The sequence below is a fragment of the Cajanus cajan genome, chromosome 1 (assembly GCF_000230855.2).
Source record: "Cajanus cajan strain Asha chromosome 1, NIPB_CcT2T_4, whole genome shotgun sequence".
Taxonomy (NCBI): domain Eukaryota; kingdom Viridiplantae; phylum Streptophyta; class Magnoliopsida; order Fabales; family Fabaceae; genus Cajanus; species Cajanus cajan.
In genome coordinates, this window is record NC_138517.1 from 39,940,367 (window position 1) to 39,961,691 (window position 21,325).

General features: G+C 30.8%; 1 protein-coding gene across 1 annotated transcript; it reads left to right on the forward strand.

Moving 5' to 3' along the window:
- Positions 1–9,243: 9,243 nt before the first annotated feature.
- Positions 9,244–14,417, forward strand: LOC109815527 (Phototropic-responsive NPH3 family protein). Its single transcript, XM_020380278.3, has 4 exons — positions 9,244–10,162; positions 11,086–11,155; positions 11,661–12,881; positions 13,578–14,417. Exons 1-4 carry the CDS (start codon positions 10,104–10,106, stop codon positions 14,154–14,156), a joined length of 1,929 nt encoding a protein of 642 aa, XP_020235867.1. The 5' UTR covers positions 9,244–10,103; the 3' UTR covers positions 14,157–14,417.
- Positions 14,418–21,325: the final 6,908 nt, after the last annotated feature.

Below are 21,325 nucleotides of genomic sequence, written 5' to 3' on the forward strand. Positions count from 1 at the left end.
TTTAAGGCATGATTGGTTGCAAAAAGTTTCAAGCAAAGTCATCGTATAAACTATGATGAGACCTTTTCTTTAGTTGTGATGTTGAAATTTATCAAGATTCTACTTGTTATTGTAGCATACCATGAAATCTGGTAGATGGATGTCAAAACCACATTCCTTAAAAGGGAATAATTTCAAGGATGTGTACATAACACAACCCAAAGGTTTTGTCGATCCAAAAGAATTTGGAAAGGTGTGCAAGTTGCAAAGATCTTTTTTATGGATTAAAGTAAGCCTTTAGAGGTTAGAATCTTCATTTTGATAAGAGTATTAGATAATTTGGATTCATCAAGGATGAAGATGAACCTTGTTTCTACAAGAAGATCAATGATAGCACAACCATTTTTTGGTCCTTCATAATGTTACTAAATCACTATAAAAAAAGAAAAACAACTAGGCTCCCTGTAAATTTTTAGTATAGGAACAAACCTACGTCATTCATCATAGAAACATAGATTAATCAAATTAAAATTTATCACACAAGGTTAGGAAGGTTTTTTTTAACAAAATTAAAATAAATTATAGAACTAAGAACAATTACAATTTTATTAGTGAATTAAAAAGAATTCCAATCACAAAGGGATCAATTCAAGGATTCAATCCTTTCTAGAGCCAACATTTGTGGAAAATGTAACAATATGAGTTTTAATGTTTTTTATTACAAAATGATGTAATATTTGTTGTTATATGGTGTTATGTTATGTTTGTAGTTGTTTTTAGAGCTCTAAGAGTCAACATATTCTTGAAAGTTAAGTTGTTTAGAAATGATTAAGTTGAGGTCAAATTTGACCAAGATCGATGGAAGGTATATAATATTTTAAGAGAACTTGAACTTTATAAGTTTATTTCTCTGAATTTTAGAGAGAAGTTTTAGAGAGATAAGCTATGGAGTCCAAGGAAGACCTTTTCTTCTTCTGACTTCACCAGAGGTGTCTAGATCCTTCTCTAGAGTAAAGATAAAAAAGTTAAGGTAGATATTCAAGCTGAGGAGCAAAAAATCTTGTAGAGAAGTCGTTGTACGAAAGGTTTCAGGGTTTATATGTCTTCTCTTCTTCTTTCTTTATGAAACAATTAAGGTTAGAGAAATTTGTTGCTTGAATATTTAAGTTGTTTTTATTTTTAAAATTGGTGGCTTAGTTGTTGAGAATTGATGTTGTTTTTTAAGTTGAGAAGTTGAATTTTTCAAGAGAAAGGAAACTTGTGACACGAGTAAATTAAATTCATGACGTTTTGATGTTGTAAGATGAAATTGATGTTGAATTTGGGTTGTATAAGTTGTTTAAACATGCACCAATGGTTTACATGTAAAAGATTTAAGATATGGTGATTGGAATTGATGAGAGAAGATAAATCTCCATGAAGGATTCATATTCTCGCCCAACGAGGATGGATGCTTAGCCAGTGTGCATCCATGGTTGATGATCTTCTACCTAGAATCACCTTTTCGCTTAGTGAGAATGTGACTTTGTGGTAGCTCTTGTGAAAGCTCACTCGACAAGGAATATCACGTTCAACGAGAAAACCCACAAGGGGTTTTGTTTGCTCAACAAGTTATGGTCATTCAATGAGAGGACCCACATAATGTTTTGCTTGCTCATTGAGCTTTTGACCACCTAACATGATCTTTAAAGGAGTTTGATTGCTTAGCGAGCTAGAGCCCGCCCAGTGAGGAAAGCCATAGAGGGTTTTTCTCATTGAGTAATAGTAGCTCACTTAACGATGAACTTCAAAGAGATTTGGTCACCCAACGAGGCTATCACTTGCCCAACGAGAACCCTTTTTTCTAAAACTTATGTATTATGTATCTTTATGTATTTTGTTGAAGTAGATTATTTATGATCGAATCCTACTTATGAAATGTTGTTATATGATGATGATACGTGATAAGATTTCATAAGTTGAATAATATTTTATTTTAAGTTGAAGATGAATGTTGTAAGTTGTATAAGATGTGATTAATCATGTGATGCATGCCTTTATGATGAGAGTTGCATAAAAACCAAAGGAAAAATAGTTATTTTAGAAATTAAAATATCCTATTGTGTGGATATAAATGTTGATCAAATTCAAGATGAAGACATGGTTTTTGTTAATTTTGATGATTACAAGTAAGCCTCTTGACAGAAAAAAGTGCAATTTGTATTTTATTTTGTGTTTTGGGTCTCTTCAAAGAAAATAGTGCAAATTGTATCTTATGTGTTTAAAGCTTTGTTGCTTGTGTATTTTGTGATTGATAAGTAACTTAGCCTTAGATATCTATCTAGATGATGATTAATGATGAAAATAAGTTTTAAAATTGATTTGTAAAAAGAAATGGTATGAAAAATCAAAATATTAAGTTTTCACTTAAAATAATCAATTATCTTAAGTAATAATCGATTATTTACTCTATTTTTCAGTAACCTGAGGAGTAGTTGTTATAATAATCGATTATTCAACAAAATTATCAATTATTTTAAAAATTAGCTTCTGGAATAATTGATTATTGCTAAAAAAATAATTAATTAAATTATTTTTGATTGATTTTCATATATGCTAAGAATAAAATAATCGATTATCCATGTAAATAATCAATTATTTATGTTACAAAACATACACACACACACACACACACACACACATATACATATATATATATCATTTTTCACACTTAGAACAAATAAACTTGAATCTTTGTTATATCTTTTTCAAAATCACTCTTTGAAAAACGTTTTTCTTTGCAAGAAAAGGTTCAGTAACATTTGTGCTAACCTCAAGAAAGATTTCAATAATTGGATTGATCATCATATTTTTGGAGTGATAGAATAAGCTACTTGGTTGATTCGCCTACTTTGATTTATTCTATACATCAGGTGAATTCGTTCCTTAACTTCCGTGTCTTGTTTTTCTTAATGATGGTTCTTAAAAAAGGAAATTCCTTTAGTAGGGTGCCATAAGTAAATGCTTTTTGGGGTGAAATAAGTGGTTTCTTTAATAGTGCAAAAGTGTTTTACATGTGGGATTGTCATTATAAAACTTATAATATTACAGATTAGTGAAAAATCTCAATCAGGCTGATTAGGAACTGGATACAAGTCACAAGTGGATGTGGTTGAACTAGTATAAATTGACTGTGTATTTTTTTCTCTCCCTATACTTGACTTTACATTCTTGCAATTTGTTTTTATGCTTGATGTTATATGGCATGTGGCATGAACATTGCATATTGAATTGAGTGAATTTAGACTTGCATTGAATATGAACTTGTTATCCTATATACAACTATAGATCAATATACTTCTTTGGAAAGTTTTAGCAAGGTTTTTAAAAACCATGAAAGTTGCGCAAGAAATTTTTAAGCAACCAATTCACCCTCCCTCTTGGTGAAGTCATCTTTTCTAACAATTGGTATATAGAGCAACGTCCTTCAAAATTAATTAAGAGTTTTAAAAAATGGTTGGTGGCAATCTTCCATATGATAAGGGAGTTTCAATACATAGACCTCCTATTTTCAATGATGAAAATTATGTGTACTAGAAAATTAGAATGAAAATTTCAATTGAAACAATTGACATAGCTATATAAGATGTTGTTGAGAATGGTCCATATGAGTAAAAAAAAAGGTGAGAAGAAAGAAAAACATTGGAGTGAATGGAGTAATGATGAAAAGAAAATAACACAATATGATTATAGGGGCAAAAATATCATTACATATGCACTAATTCATGATGAATTCTTTAGAATGTCTCAACACAAATCATCTAAGAAGATGTGAGACACATTACAAGTTACACATGAGGGTACTAGTGATGTAAAAAGGTTTAGAAAACATACACTTGTTAGAGAATATGAGTTGTTTATAACGAAACAAGGTGAAAACATATCTGAATTTCAAAATCAGTTTTTACATCTTATAAATCACCTTATTGACCTTGGCAGGAGATTTAAGAAAGAAAAGTTGAATCTCAAAGTACTGTAATATTTGGATAGATCATGGCAAGCCAAGGTGACAACTGTCCTAACCGGGATTACGACGGGATGACGGTAACATTTATTTTTCAATGGAGCCGCTACCAATATTTTATTTTAAGGGAAAAACATTGAAAAACCTTTTAAAAGATAATCTTTAAAATTAAAGTTGGGTTCGGGAGTCGATTACGTGTAGGGAAGATATTAGCACCCTACAATGCCTGTAAAAACAGTTCCTTTAATTAATTGTGCAAAATTATATAAATTTATAAATATTTAATTTACTCCTCAGAAATGTATATATATATATATATATATATATATATATTTTTTTTTTTTTAATGTGAGATGCCCTTTTTTATTGTATTTTTATTAGAAAATTATAGGGATTTGGGTTAGCAAATGGCTAATCAATAAACCCTTCCAATAACATGAAAGATAGAATTGTTATTCAATCAATGTTATTGATTTTTATTTGTTGATACTAAATTATGCTTAAAGCTTAGGACAATGAATAATTATTCTATTAACTTTTATGATTTACATGATACTAAAGGGTAGAAGTGCTACTCAATTAATATCATTAACCAGAAAAATAAGTATACATGAATATTTTTATCTAAAGAAATAGATTTTGCATAAAGATTCAAGTTAGCAAATGGCTAATCAATAAGTCCTTCCAATAATGTTAAAAGTAGAAGTGCTACTTAATTAACGTTATTGGTTGCAACATCTTTATTTTTTAAAAAGAAATTTTGTACAGGAGAGTTTAAGCTAGCCAATGACTAGTCATTAAACCCCTAGAACCAAATAATGTTAAGGATAAAATGTTATTCAGTTAACATTATTATTTTTCGTATATTAAATACTTTTTAAACAATTATTTTAAAGACAACAAATCATATTCACTATGTACATACAATTATTAAATAAAAAATAAATAATAAATAATAAATAAATAAAAAGAAAGAAAGAAAAAAGAAATGATACCAAATGAGAGACTTTAACTTGCTGAATCTTCAAATATGATGATCTATTAGGCATTTTTTGGCGACCTAACACACTACAATGTTCCTCACAAAATCTCAAGAAATAAAGAGGAGAAAGAAAGAAAAATTTCGAGCTCTAAGGAGTCTTAGACAAAATTTTTTGGCAGAAAACTGTGCCCGAGTCGTCTATTTATAGACGTCAGAAGTTGCCAGAACGGCCCGTTCTAAAATCGGAACGACCCGTTCTGAAAATGGTCGTTATGTGTTAATTTTGTAACTGGAACGGGCCGTTCTAAAACTAGAACGGTTCGTTCCAGAGATGAGTTTAACACATAATTGGATACTCTAGAACAGTCGTTCCAAATGAAGATTGTTAGTCCTTTTTAATAACTCAGAACGCCCGTTCCAATTTAGGAATAACCCGTTCTATTTTAGGAACGACCCATTTCAAGCGTAGGTTTTAGCCCTTTTTTAGGAGCTTGGAACGGCCTATTCCAGTTTAGGAACGGCCCGTTCCAAACTAGGATTTTAGGCCATTTTAAGAACTTGGAACGGCCCGTTCCAAATTGGGAACGACCCGTTCCGATTTTGCAACTGTCCATTCCTGGGTCCTAAAATCAACTTGTTTGGGTTTCAAACTTCCTTGTTGTCATATGGTAATGACTTCATACTTTGAGAGCTCTTCCTCTTCATAGTAGACGTTCATTTCATTGTTTTGGTGGGTCTGGATAAAATTGGTTATTCACAACAACTATTGAAGAATCAAATGACTTGACCTCAATGACATTAGTTACTCTCTTTGGTAAATTGAGAGAGCATGACCAAAAGTTGTATATATTTGAAGAAAATGAGCAGCTAGACAAGAAAGGAAGAGTAGTTTCATTGAAAACCTCAACCTTTGGAAAAAGGAAAGGAGATTGCTAAAGATTCAGATTTGGAACACTTCAACATGATGGTGAGGAAATTCAACAAATTTTTGAGGAGGTAGAAGAAAGCAAGTCAAGGTTTTAAGAGAAATAATAAAAAGGATGAAGGAAATGCTATTCAATTCACCTGCTTTGAGTGTGGAAAGCAAAGACACATCAAAGCTGATTGTTCAATTGACCTAAAGAAATTACAAGATGAGAAGAAAGACAAAAAAACATAATAAGGGAAAGAAAGCTTACATAGCTTGGGATTCAAATGACTCAAGTTCTTTAAGTGACATTTCTGAAAATAAAGAAGTTAACTTGTGATTGATGGTTGGAGTGGATCAGCAAAGCATTGTAAGTAATTCTAATTCTAAATCCATTTCGAATTATGATCAATTACAAGAAGCCTCATTCAAATGCAAAAAAAAAAATAAAAAAGCACTGAGAGTGGGAGCTTTTGATAGTAAGCTGAAAAGTAAACTTAGTTGGTATAAGAACACTTTAATAAAAGTTGAACAAGAGTTAGAAAATTTAAAATTAGAGCATGAATCTCTTGAGACAATTTACAAATTCAATTTCCCCTCTCACAAAAGCTAGTTGTGAAACTTGCTCAATTTTAAGAAAAAAAAATTGATTTGAAAGTTACACTAGCAAGGTTCACAAATGACAAAGCTAATTTAAACATTTTATTAGGAAAACAAATTAAGGTATATCTATGATAAAGTTGGAATGGGATTTAATTCAAACAAAAATGAGTTTCAAAAGAAAACCACCAACTTTATTAAGAAATACACTAGGTCATCCATTACATGTTTTTATTTTTACAAGAGAGGTTATACAATTAAGAATTGTTATACAAGAAAATATGGTGTTCTTGACTTTTATAATGATGATGATGATAAACTGATTGAAAATTTATAAGTTATAAGTTAGAGTTGAAAAACTAGAAGCTAATAAGTCAATTAATTAAATTTAAAGTGTTTAGTAAGATTAACTGATAAGTTAGATGATTAATGTAAAATAACATATTTATTTATTTGATGATAAGAATGAAAAAATTACATGATAGACAAAAGAGTTTATAAATTAAAAAGATAAAAATATATATTTTCAGTAAATTGATGGGGATGACAAAAGAAAAAAGAGGGAAAAATTAAGAACTTATGTAAATTATAAGTTACTTCAATTAACTTGTGAAAATAAATTATAAGTTCATAAAATAAATTATAGTACCAAATAAACTTATTTTGATCATACTAACTTATATGTTATTCAAAAAAACTCATAAATTTCTCAAATATTTTATTAAAAACATTCAAAAACACAATTTTGTTGATATAAAATAGATAGAAAATGAAACTAAGAGAATGAAAATAGGTGCGTAAAAATAAATGTAATAGTTTAGTTGAAATTAAATAAAAAGAAAAAATTAAAAACATTTAGGGCTATGTCCATTTTATTTCCTTATATATGATCGTGGAAATGGGCACGAAATTCAGCTTGGGACCTACTTTGCCTATATTGTCCCTTGAAGATTAGCTCATGACCTACCCAAGGTCGTTCATCCCCATTCAAAAGTTACTCCTTCCTCCCACTACTCCTTCATGCACATTTCCTCCTGTGAACCACTCTTTGCTTGCTTCTTGCCCCATTTCTTTTTCTTGCATGGTTAAAAAAATTTGAAAGTCTATTTTCTTCTTATTGCTTGTATTTTGGTCTCATTGTTTTGGTTTAATTCCTTTGTTTTTGCAACTGAACAAGAGATAATGGATGTTTTATGTGCTACTATTTGGTTTGGTTTGGGTTAAATATGACAAATATGTACATTTTTTTTATAACATAATCGATTAAACATTAGTTTTAATCGATTATGTTGTCCCAACTTATGTTGACAATTTGGCAATAAATTATGGAGCATTCTTAATTGACTACACCAACTAATGCAATCAATTATGAGAATTTTATAATGGATTAATTGACTTCAATTATGGTAGGAGGGGAGGGGAAGATGAGAGAAATGTGGGAAAGTAGTGTATGCGGTGAAGTGGAAGTGTGAGCAAGTTTTGGTGGGTTATATAGATAAAAACTTGACACAAAAATTAGAGGATTTGTGTGAGAGTTACTTGGCAAATCGTTTAAAAAGTGATCTTTCTCATCGATTTACACATTCATAATCGATTATTTTTATTAATCAATTATATATATACTTTATATTTATTTATTTACTTTCAAAATAAATAATTTAAAATATAAAATAATCAATATAACTATTATTATGAAAAATAAATAATAAGAAAACATTTTATATATTAAAAATTATCAAGTTTTAAATTTGGTAAAAATATTAATTAAATAAAAAGGTATAATAGTCTTTTAAGTCTTAATTTTGATAAAAATATTAATTAAATAAAAAGGTATTAATGTGATTATTATAAGAATATTCTTTTTACATATAAGTATTAGATTTTAAGGTAAAATATACTTTTTTCTTTAATAATTTTTCAAAATCAATTTAAGTCTTTAAAAAAAATTCTATCTATATTTATCTAATTTGAAAATATATAATTTTTTTTTATCTTTAAAGTAGTTTCGATAATTTTTTTAAACATTTCAAATATTATTAATACTACTCTAAAAATAAAAAGTGGTCCATTTTTATAATAAAAACATTTTAAAAGACTAAATCTGAATTCTAAAATTTGTAAAGGGACTATTTTTCTTTTGATTGCACCTATTATTAAAATTCATGTTAAGTTAATATTGGATAAATTTGATTTTACCGTCAAATCTCACAATGACTAAACATAAAAAGTAAATTTTGTGTTGGGTTAAAAATTACACATTAGTTTTATATCAGACTCATTTTCAAAGTAAAATCATTTAAACCTAAATCACTCCACCTTAAACACAAATTTAACCAAAATCACTCAATTTAACCAAAAACAATAAAATTAATTTCACAAATACTTACCTAAAACGATTGGCATAATTAATAAATAATCTTATCTTTTAATTAATTATGTGATTAAACTTACTTTTAATCTCTAGATTCATGTTGATGGAAAAACATCTGTTTATTTAAAACGCAATGGCTTAGATTCCCTTAAAATTTTTTTTTTCTTAATAACACCAATAGAAAACAAACATGAGTTTCTAGAAATTCCGTTATGCCAGGCCCAGATCAGTATTTAGTTATTCACAATTTTAATATCTATTTGTTTTTGTTAATTTCCGATTGGACCCAAAAAAAGTTAAAAAAGAAGTTACAAATTTATGATTTTTGAAGTTGAACAGAAGCTGCGCTGGTAACGCTAACGCACATGGCATAGCTGGGGCTTCAGTTCCGCTCCTACGAAACCGACACTCGCAATAAACAAAAGAATTTTGGCCTAATAAATACAAAATACCAAACCGATTTTACTTCGCATCTTCAACTGTTGCACTCCAAAGTCAATTTGAGTTTACACAGCGGTTGATAATTAATTATTTGAATTATTATTAGTATTATTGTTAATTTATTATTATCGGAGATTCCATGCTCGAGAAAAGAGCAATGAGTGTATTTGAAGGCACGGACCCCACATGGTTGCTGGGGTTGGTCCTTTGAGATGCCAATGCCATTAATGGTACACATTGCCCCATGTTCCAAAAACCAAAACTTTCCACACCCAAGCCTGCATTTGAGAGAGTCAATGCCTTCTATTTAACCACACTGTTACTGCTTTGTGTTTTTTCCTTCATGGGTATGAGTAGTTTGGTTTAGGTTTTTACCTTTTGTTTGTTTGTTAGGGGTAGGGAACTGGGTGGTTGACCTAAACTTGAGGGCTGATTGGGAGTTTTTAGGTTTCTGGGGGCTCAATTTTTATGTTTTGGGGGTTTTGGGGAAGTGGGTATGTGGTTGGGTTCTAATTATAGTGGAGTGGTTCTAGGGTTTTTGAGGAGGTGGTGGTGTTGTTGATTGAATCTGGTGGTGGATTCGGCTCTTTTGGTTTGTTGGGTTGCTGGGGGTTTTGATAAAGGTTGTTCCTTTGGAGGGAGGGAATGGAAAGGAGCTGCATTGTGGATAATTTCCGAGAAGGGTAAATTTGAGGCCAAGTGGTTGTGTGTGCTAAAGGTGTTTGTGAAGGGTTTCAACTTTCAAATTCAATTGAACTTAGATCTGTTCTTGACTCGGTTTTGTTCAGCAATTGTTGTTCTCTTTTGGGGATTTGAGTAAATGGCTTGCGTGAAATTGGGTTCCAAAGCCGATGCTTTCCAGCGTCAAGGGCAGGCCTGGTATCTACCCTTATCCTTTTTGTTTGCTCTGTACAGTTTTTCTTTTCACTCTCTTCTCTTTTCAAATGTGATGTTCTTTCTGTGTGTTGTGAAGACTAAGATTAGGAAGAACATGTTTATCTACTTTTATGCTTTGCGTTTGCTGAATTCTTGCTTTGTTAGTGTTTTTAGTGGTTCAGAATATGGCGAATATTCTTTTTGTGAAGGTGTTACTACTTACTAGTCTTGCTTGTTAAATCTTTCTGTGTCAAATTCAGGTTTGGTGGTGCTTGGGGCCTACATGTAAAAGTGGGAATGAAAAGTGCTTCACGAGTTCCTTCCCCTTTTTATAGTAATTTGATTTGATAGTCAAACATATATGAATGGCAAAAGTCTTTAATTTGATTTTCCTGCAAACGAGCTTTGTACACCTTTGATGCCATTGTGATAAAAATGGACTTGTCATTGAAGATTTTTATTCTTGTACGAGTGCTTAATTTGATTTATTTTCTTCATGGTCTGTGAGGAACTGATCTATGATTTTCTTCATTTGAGTATGCTTCTTATCATTACAGTGCATGAAATAGCATGAATGTGCCTCAGTTTACCGCCTATGAAGGAATCAAGTGATCGTTTTGCATTATAGGCGACAATAGCCCTGTTAATGGACCTTGCAATGCACTTCTTATTACTAATTTTTAGTTGTCCCTTATTTTTCTTATATTAATATTCTGAAGATAAATGGAATTGGCTTTCGTTCAAGATATGGTTTTATAAGACACTGAATGATGTCATTTTTTTTGTCTTGGATTCTTAAAAGTAAGCCATCTTTATATGAGATTGCTCTGAGTACAAACTGATTGGAAATGCAATGTGTGTGATGGTTTTTTTATTTTGTCATGTTTATACAATCTGTAACCTTTACATTGCTGTTATGACCATAGGTTCTGCACGACTGGGCTTCCTAGTGATATAGTTGTTGAAGTTGGGGAGATGTCTTTTCATCTGCACAAGGTATAAAATATCTATATCTCTTATTTAAGTCTTTTTTTTTTCATCACATCTAGTTGACACGCTATTCAAACATTAGTTTACTTCAATGTCTAGCTGTTTTAGAAGGTGATTTGGTTAGCTAAAAAATTGTCTTTACATGAAGATAGACGTAGCAGATTATACTCTAGTACATCATGTTATGAAGTATGCTGTCAATTTTCTAGTAGTTGAAAATAATTGATATTGCTCCTGTTGGAGTGTAATTCTAGTTGGGCATGTTTCTGTGTTAATAAAAACTTGATAAATATTGTTATTTGTCATGGGGCATTATGTAAATGTAATATATTTGTTCTGTTTTAGGAAAACAGTGCCAAGTTATATTTCCATTTTCATCCATATAGTATTTATCACATGTTTGATTTTGCATTTTTACAGAAAATAGTTTTCCATCTAAAAAGTCTGCTCTCACTATTTTGAATATAAGATTTTGTGAACATAAGCTAATTAACATTCATGCATATTGCAGTTTCCTTTGCTGTCTAGAAGTGGGGTTCTAGAAAGAATGATTGCCGAGGCTTCTGAATCAGAGGAAGAATGTGTCATATCCTTAGGTGACATTCCTGGTGGGGCCAAAACATTTGAACTTGTGGCAAAATTCTGCTACGGTGTGAAACTTGAACTTACAGCATCAAATGTTGTGTACCTCTGGTGTGCTGCAGAACGTCTTGAAATGACTGAGGAATATGGTGAAGGCAATCTTATTTCACAGGCTGAGAACTTTTTCAATCAAGTGGTCCTCCGCAGTTGGAAAGACTCTATGAGGGCACTTCAAAGCTGTGATGATGTTTCATCCCATGCTGAAGAGCTCCACATTGTGAAAAGATGCATTGAATCACTGGCAGCAAAGGCATCTACTGACCCAAATTTATTCGGGTGGCCAGTGTTGGAGCGTGGTGGTCCTTTGCAGAGCCCTGGTGGAAGTGTTTTGTGGAATGGAATAAGTACTGGGGCAAGACCAAAAAATTCAAGTGCAGATTGGTGGTATGAGGATGTAACAAATTTGAGTTTACCTCTTTATAAGAGATTGATAGCTATCATGGAATCTCGAGGCATTAGGCAGGAGATTATTGCCGGTTCTCTTGCTTTCTATGCTAAAACATATCTGCCTGGGTTGAATCGACGTCAGGTTTCTGGTGAGTCCAGTGCCCGTCTGACACTAGCTATGGGGTCTCCACTATGTGAAGATGACCAGAAGATTCTACTGGAAGAGATAGACGAATTGCTCCCAATGCAGAAGGGACTGGTCCAAACAAAGTTTCTTTTTGGTCTACTTCGAACAGCCATGATTCTACGAGTGAGCCCCTCTTGCATATCAAACTTGGAGAGACGGATTGGCATGCAGCTTGATCAAGCTACTCTGGAAGATCTCTTGATGCCTAATTTCTCATATTCAATGGAGACACTTTACAACGTTGACTGTGTGCAAAGAATTCTTGACCATTTCCTTGCCATGGATCAGGATACTGGTGGTGCCTCCCCATGCTCAATTGATGATGGTCAATCGATTGGGTCACCTTCTCTGACACCAATCACAATGGTAGCCAAACTGATTGATGGTTACCTGGCAGAGGTTGCCCCAGATGTTAACTTAAAACTTCCCAAGTTTCAAGCCCTTGCTGCTGCTGTTCCAGAGTATGCCAGGCCTTTGGATGATGGTTTATATCGCGCCATAGATATTTTTTTGAAGGTACGCATCTAGACCAATCTGGTTTTGCTGGTTTTGCAGTTTTCTATAGTTAGTGTGTAATATGCTTTTGATATGATGCTATAATAATGGACTTGAGGCTTTATTTGAATAATTTTTTTCTGAAAACACTTCAAAAAGTAGAAAGGAAAAATTAAATAACTTTCATTATAATATAGAAGATAATTTGTAGAAGCATTTTCATATTAGTTTATACTATAAGTTAGTTTTAGCTTAATAACTTGTAGAAGAGTTTATTTCATTTTTTTTTCTTCATATTTTTTTGTTTTTGTATTATTACTTTTTGAGAAGTTTATTCAAATAGACCCTTGATGTTATGCATTATGCTAGTAGGCCATTTCTTGACCTGAATGAATACCATATATGTTTGTCGAATGGTATTTTTAATTCAGCAATGTTTCTCCAATAGGATCTTTGCTTATAAGAGACTGCTTGGATACAAGTTTAGAAATATTTTTGAGAATTTTTCTATAAAAATATACTTTTTATTTATGGTAGAGAAGTTCTCAAAAGCCTTTCTAGCTTGTATCAAACAATCTCTAAACAGATATCAGTCACATTTGTAGGAAGTTTTCAAATTGTAATCTGTATTTCTATTCACATTATATAGTGAGTTAGCATGGGTTGTCACACTTCTAACTAGTTTGTACTGGTTTCAATGTTGTTCACAAACTACAGTCTCACCCATGGTTGGTGGAATCTGAGAGAGAGCAACTATGTAGGCTGATGGATTGCCAGAAGCTCTCATTAGAAGCATGCACCCACGCTGCGCAAAACGAGAGGCTACCCATCAGAGTGATAGTCCAAGTTCTATTTTTCGAGCAGCTCCAGCTTCGGACTTCAATCGCCGGCTGCTTTCTAGTTTCGGACAATCTTGATGGATCAAGGCAATTAAGAAGCGGTTTTGTCGGATCAACAGAGGGCGGCTGGGCGTCGGCTGTGAAGGAAAACCAGGTTTTGAAAGTGGGAATGGATAACATGAGGATGAGGGTGTCTGAGCTTGAGAAGGAATGCTCAAACATGAGGCAGGAGATCGAGAAACTGGGTCGCACGAAGGGAACAAGCGCTTGGGGAACCGTGTCGAAGAAACTAGGGTTTAAGTTAAAGTCTCAGATGTGTAGTGCTCAAGAAGGGTCAGTTAGCAACCAGAATGATGCAAATAGTAAGGTTGAGAAGCTGAAGGACAGACATGTAAAGCACAAGAAAAGTTCTTCTGTTAGTGACAAAGCATCAGTCTCTTCAATTGTTCATTCGTAGTGTCTCATGTTAATTTACTCACAAGGTTTTTCTCGCATGTTACTGTGTCATTGAGTAATCAGTTTCGTTGCCCCTGCTTCTTAAGCAAGTGTAACTGAGATGGAAACAGAAGTCTCTGTATTGTGTAAACCGTAGATTTAGCTGTTTTTTTTTTCTCCTGTCCCACTACATATGAATATAAAAGGTCCATGCACAATGTGTCTCCTACTTGTCCAAAATATTCATTTGTTTGAATTTAATTTTATAGAGGTTATCTCCAAAGATTTATTCCTTAGAATTATGAAATTATTAGGAAGTAGCTATTTGTACTTTTGCAATACCTCGCTATTCAGTAGAATTTTTGTTTTAAAATTTCCCAACTCATTTTAAGGATTTAAAAGCCCATTTCTCTTCAAATATGTTCTTTGATAACATTAAACAATCAATATGGGGTGGTATAATCGATAAATAATCGTGATTTTTAAGCATATGGTTTGAGATTTGATTTGAAATCCTTGTCCATGATGACATTTATTGAGAAAGATTAATTTTTTAAATAAATTTTAGTATTTTAAAATAAAAAGAAAAACTCAAGTCCGCATTGTTGTTATTGTGGTCATAATGTAAGAAAGAGTTAATATTATTGTTAATAAGTACTTGCGGTTATAATGTAAAGAGTTAACATTATTGTTAATAGATGATTGCATGCATCTGGACCATGTCTAAGATGTATTTGTTGATTTGAATTTTGAAGATTCCTCATTTTTCTGTAAACCAAGTTTTTCCATTCATTGTATGGATATTTTTAAATCTAAGAAAAAATAAAAAATAAAAATGAAATAAAAAATTATTTAATCCATGTAAAATAGTATTTTTGGTTTTAGTCTTTTTTAAATTTTTATTTTTTATTTTGTCCCTGTAAAAATATTTTTTTTTTTCCATTTTTGCTCTCACTTTCATATTGACCTTTAAATTTAACAAAGAAAAGATTTATAGAGACCAAAATAAATAAAAAAAATAGAAAATTATAACCGACACTTGAGATAATCAAAACAAAAATAACAAGAACTTGAAAGGACAGAAACAAACAACAAAAATGGAGAAGACCAAAATAAAAATAAAAAATTTAAAAGATTGAAACGAAAAACATCTATATTTGGTAGTGACTAAATATTTATTTGAACCAAATTTATAAAATTAAATTTTTAAATACAATAAATGTACTAATATATAGTGTAAGATTTTATTTTATTTTATTTTTGCTCATTATAAGGTGTTTTTGCTTGTAACAATTAATAAAATTTGACATTCTTATTTATTATATTATACTGGCATAAAAATAGAGATAGACACTTTATCTGTATGAATTTTTTTTAAGAATATATTACTTGAACCAATCTCACTTCCGTTGGCAACAACCCATGGTTGCTTCCATTTTCTCTGAAAAAAATAAGAAATAAAATAATAAAAAAAATTATAAAATAGTAACTAATTTATATAAGAAATAAAGTAATTTGAGATTAATTACCAAGATAAAAATGTCAAAAAAAAACTGTATTGTCTTTATATATTATTATAGATATATAATTATTAATTATACAATAGTATAATTTATAGTAGTGTAATTTGATTTCTATCTTAACATTCTCAAATAGTATAACAAATTTATAAAATTTCATTTAATTATTCTATCTTAATATATAATATTATTTTTAAAATATAACTAAATATTGGATATTATATCACATTTTTACAAATATATTAATTATTTAAATGTTAATATGCATAATTATCTAAATAATGTAAAAAAATATCTAAATAATATCATATGATTTAATTCATAATTAGATTGACAATTTATCTGTTGTTAAGAATATAATTATATAAAATTTTATTTTGTGTTAAATAATTTTAACCTATTTTTACATGTAAAATATTGTATATAGAGAGAAATTCACTTACTTTAAGAGTAAGTTTTGTTAGAGTTATTGCACTCAATAAGTTATTGTTTAAATTGAATTTCAATAATTCAACTTTTAAATTAAAAATTCTCTTGATTAGTAGATCAAATCTAAAAGTTTTTGCAAAATTTGAAAATCACACAAAATATATAATCAACATACAAAATAGTTTTATGATTATTTATCCATTTGAATCAATGAAATGAAATGTTAAATCATTTTTAAATTTATATGAGGAATGATCTACTTATTCACAAAAGTAAGTATTGGTAGACTTACTTCACTCAATAATTCATGTTATACATCAAATTTTAGAGATGTATTGGATTGAGATTTTGAAAGACAATTTTAGTATAAAAAATTCTTGTAGATTTTAAAAGATATTGGAGGAATGTCATGACTTTTAAGATTTTTTTAAAAGACTTTTAAAATTTGGATTTTAATCAAGACTTTATACTTCAAATTTTAATGGATTTTGATGGATTTATATTATAAGATTTTAAAGGATTTTATGGATTTCACAAAAAAATATGGATATGTAATTATACAAGATTTAATATAAAAAAACATAAATAATAAAGAAAAGTAAAACCAACATAATTTTTCTATCTTTTAACAAATAATTGACTTTAATATTCTCCTAACTAATATTTCGTCACATATTTAAAGTTATATTAGTTATCCATGCATTGACATATTCTCTCTCATGCATTTGAGTCAGAATAATATTTTCAAAATTATGGTTTTCATTAATGGGTAGCATTAAAGATGAAGATTCATCCACTACTTCAATTAAACGTTCATTGTAATGACATTTTTTGCAAAAAAATTATGTATGCTAATACAAGTTCAACTTGTGTTTTAAATAGAAATAGAGACTCTGATTTAAAAATTATGAAGTGTGATTTAAAAATTTAAATATTCTCTCTATCACATTTCTTTAGGATGCAATGGCGTAAATTAAAAACTTCATTTTCATTTTAAGGGTCATTACCATCACTACAAAGTTTTTTAATATATATGCTTCAAATTTTTATATTTCAATATTAAATTTTATTAAAAATAAACAATGAAATTTTAATAATTTAGAAAATTTAACAATAGATAAATGAGAGATATGAATAAAAAGAGAAAGAGAAAAAGAAAAGAGATGGAGAAGAAAGAGAAAGAAAAAAGAAGCAAGAAAGACAAGAGAGCATGAAAAAGAAAAAAGAATAAGAGAGAGAGAGAAAAAAAAAGAGTGGAAATAGAAAGGAAAAAAGTCGTATACAATCTCAAAGGTTTTGATGAGATTGTTTGATAAGTGAATTACATGTAAATTATATCAAAAAGTCTCCCAAAATCTATTATTTAATTTTTTTAAAAAAAATATCTTAAATACTAATAGACTTTTTTTTAAATAAAAAGGTCTTAGTTGAATACCACCATATTTTAATGAACTCTTAAAAAACTCATAATTATCTTAAGTGAATACTACTAGATTTTTAGGGACTCTTAAAAAATCTTCATTGAATACCACATGACTTTTTTATATTAAAAAAAGTTTTGATCGAATATCACAAGACTATTTTATAATAAAAAAAACATTTTAAAATTCATTAAAATTATAATCTAATGTGTCTCCTGTAACACCCTAATTTTTACACTTTTATTGAGGGTAATTTAGTAATTTTTAGGGGGTAATTTAGTAGCCTAGAACGGGTCGTTCCTAAATTGGAACAGGTCGTTCCAAATTACTAAAAAGACCTATTTTTGGTAGCCCAGAACGGGCCGTTCCCAAAATGGAATGAGTCGTTCTAAACCACCAAAATGGCCTATAACCCTAGATTGGAACGGGGCGTTCCAAAGATGAGAACGGGCCGTTCCAGAGATGAGAACGAACCATTCCAAATATGGTCCTTATGGGTTTAATTGCAACCCCAGAATGGGCCGTTCTGGTTTGAGAACGGGTCGTTCTGGATGTGAATTTAACATATGACGTGAGATTTCAGAACGGGTTGTTCCGGATTTGAAACGGGCCGTTCCGCGAATCTTGATGCCTATAAATTGAGTGCTCTGGCACTCCCAAAATGATATTTTCCAGTTCTGACTTCTTTCAGTTCCGACTTCTTTCTTCTACATTCTCTTTTTTCCCTTCTACACTCTCTAAGACCGAGGGGAACTTAGAGGAGGAGACCAAGGAGATCTCTGTTTTAGTTTCAAGCTGTTTATCCAGGTACAGGAGAAAATGAGATTATTTATATGTAGAGTTACATGAGAGAATTGGGTAGAGGAAGAGTCCCTTAGGATTATGAATAATTTTATAATTATTTCTGTTTAGATAATTATTGGTCTTATGTGATTCTGTATGTATTTAGGACTACGAATATATGATTAATTTGTAAAAATGATGCTCTGGGAGAGAGAACGAAATTATAGAAAAGTGTCTGTAAGTTAGGTTTTGGAAAAATTAGATTATTTCTGTTTGAGGAATTAATGATCCCATTAAATTCTGTATGTGTTGAGAATTAGAAATATATATTTAATTTGTAAGAATGATGATCTGGGAGAGAGAATGAAATTGTAAAAAAGTGTCTGTGAGTTAGGTTTTGGAACAATTGGGGGTTTTACTGTTTATGTTAAAATTATATTAAATGTGTAATTCCATTGATTATTATATTAATTGATAACATGATGTTGCGAATGGTATGTTATGACTTAACTGCCCAATTAATTATGATGTGAGTATGTGAACATGAGATGAGATGTTGTGTGGAATGTGAATATGATGTGATTGTAGTTCTTCACACTTATGACCAATGGTGAGCACGGCCCTGGATTGTTACATGGGTATCGTGATCTTGGATAACATGTCAGGGGTGAGCACGACCCTAGGTTAGGGGTAACGTGACCTTGGCACAGTGTTATATCAGGGGTGAACACGACCTTGGATTGTTACGTGGGTATCGTGACCTTGGATAACATGTCGGAAGTGAGCACGACCCTGGGCTAGATATGCTACAGGGGAAACGTGACCTTGACACAGTGTTATATCAGGGGTGAGCACGGTCTTGGATTGTTAAATGGGTAACATGATCTTGGCATAGTGTAAAGTGCAAGATTTGTGATGATTGGTGTGATTGCGAATTATGATGTGATGATGATGCATGATTGATCGAGTTATGATATGTTGAAATGTTTATGAATATTTTATTAAGTATAAAGTTATAATGAGACGATATGTTACGTTTTCCTTATGTGCTTTATATATAGATGCTTTATTTTCTTACCGTACAATTTGTGGATGTTTTAGGTGAGGAAAATCCGGCTTTGAGTGGCATCTAGGATGCCAACAGTTGAATTGTGGATGTGTTATGATATTGTGACATTGGGGTAGAAAATTATAGGATATGAAATTTTTATATGGATTTGGAGTTGTATTTATTATTTTTTTAAATAATTTGTAAACTCTTATATTTTATTTTCCAATGTTCATTTTTCAATCATTTTGGATATTGAAGAATATTTGTGAATGTTTTTATGTGAACCTTTTTACCAACTTTGAAAGTTTATTTTCCTTAATTTAATTACATTATTACGATATATGTGTTGGGGTAGTAAGGGTGTCACATCTCCTTAATGGTTTAACTGTTAAATTAAAAATTCTTAATATATAGATGAAACTTTACACACACACACACATATATATATATATATGAGGAGAGATCCGTTTACTTTAGAAGTAAGTCTACCTAGACTTACTTCGTTCAATAACTCATTTTCTACATCAAATTTCAACAATCAAACTTTTGAATTTATGAAATGAAGTATCAAATGATTTTTAAATTTTTTGAAAATTTGATCCATGGATCAAAAACTTTAAATTCAATAGTTGTATCGTTGAAATTTGATGTAGAACATGCGTTATTGAACGGAGCAAGTCTAGGTAGATTTACTCCTTGAGTAAACGGATCCCTCATCTCTCTTTCTCTATATATATAGAGAGAAGGTTCAAACGACATCGGTGAAACTTTTACTAAATATTATATCGTTTAATAACTTTATATTAAATGTGAATTTTGCAAATCCAACCGTTGAATTATAATTACATATTACTTTATATATTTATAATTTAACAGTTAAATTTACAAAATTCACATTTAATATAAAGTTATTAAATGGTATGACACTTAGTAAAAGTTACACCAATATCATTTATAATTATCATCCACATAGTCCATTTTATTTGAGTTGAAAATTGTGTTAAAATATGGTCAGAATTTTAATTTAGAACTTTTTAACTAGTAAAATAGTTGTAAAGATATAATTAATACGTCTAATAATAATCAATTTGCCAAATAAGATATTTTACACATAATAATTTTTTTTACACCTACATATAATATTGTTAGTACCAAGAAATGAATTCGGTAATGCTCGAAATATGGGAGTACTCGAAATCTTAAGTGATCGAAAAATGGCAAGGAAGTTTCTGAAGAGAAGACATACAGAGCCTGAAAAGAATCAAGAGATACGCGAAGATGTTTTTCATGAAACTCTCGAAAGCCTTGAAACTTGAAAGTTGTTGCTCATGAAGAGGGCTCACAGCTTCGTAACCTCTCAAAATACAAGAAAAATTAGGAAACACTCAAGTATACGTTTCGTAGGTCACTCGAAATCCCAAGGATCCGGACATACACGAGCACACTTCGCAACCTCTCAGAATGAAGAACTTAAAGGAGACACAATTAAGAGCGGTTGAAGTAAATCCAGGGGATAAAGGTCGAGACTGCAAAACGGTTTGGGGAAGTTATGAGCGGTTTCAAGAATTATCCAAAGACGTGCCCGAGAATGAGCCACGATGTGGAAGTTTAGAACGATTATGCGTTTTCGGAGCACATTAAATACAGTTACCTTTCCCAAATCTTTGTCTATAAATTAAACGAGCCATGCTCGTAGCAAATGGTCAGAAATCACACACCCACAATACCTCACACGCACTCCTCGCCTGCGCATAAGGCTCACGTGCATACGAGATAGCTTTGGGTACGGTTTCTCGACCACCTTTCTTTTTCCTTTTTTAGCGTAGCATAGCATAGCATAGCGTAGCGTAGTCTAGTGTAGTGTAGTCATCTGAATCTGTTTCGTTATCCTTACGAATTGTAATTCTGTTATCATCTAATGAAGGATATGATTTCTGCAGTCAATATACATGTCATTTGTTCGATTCACATTAACACTTGTATGCAT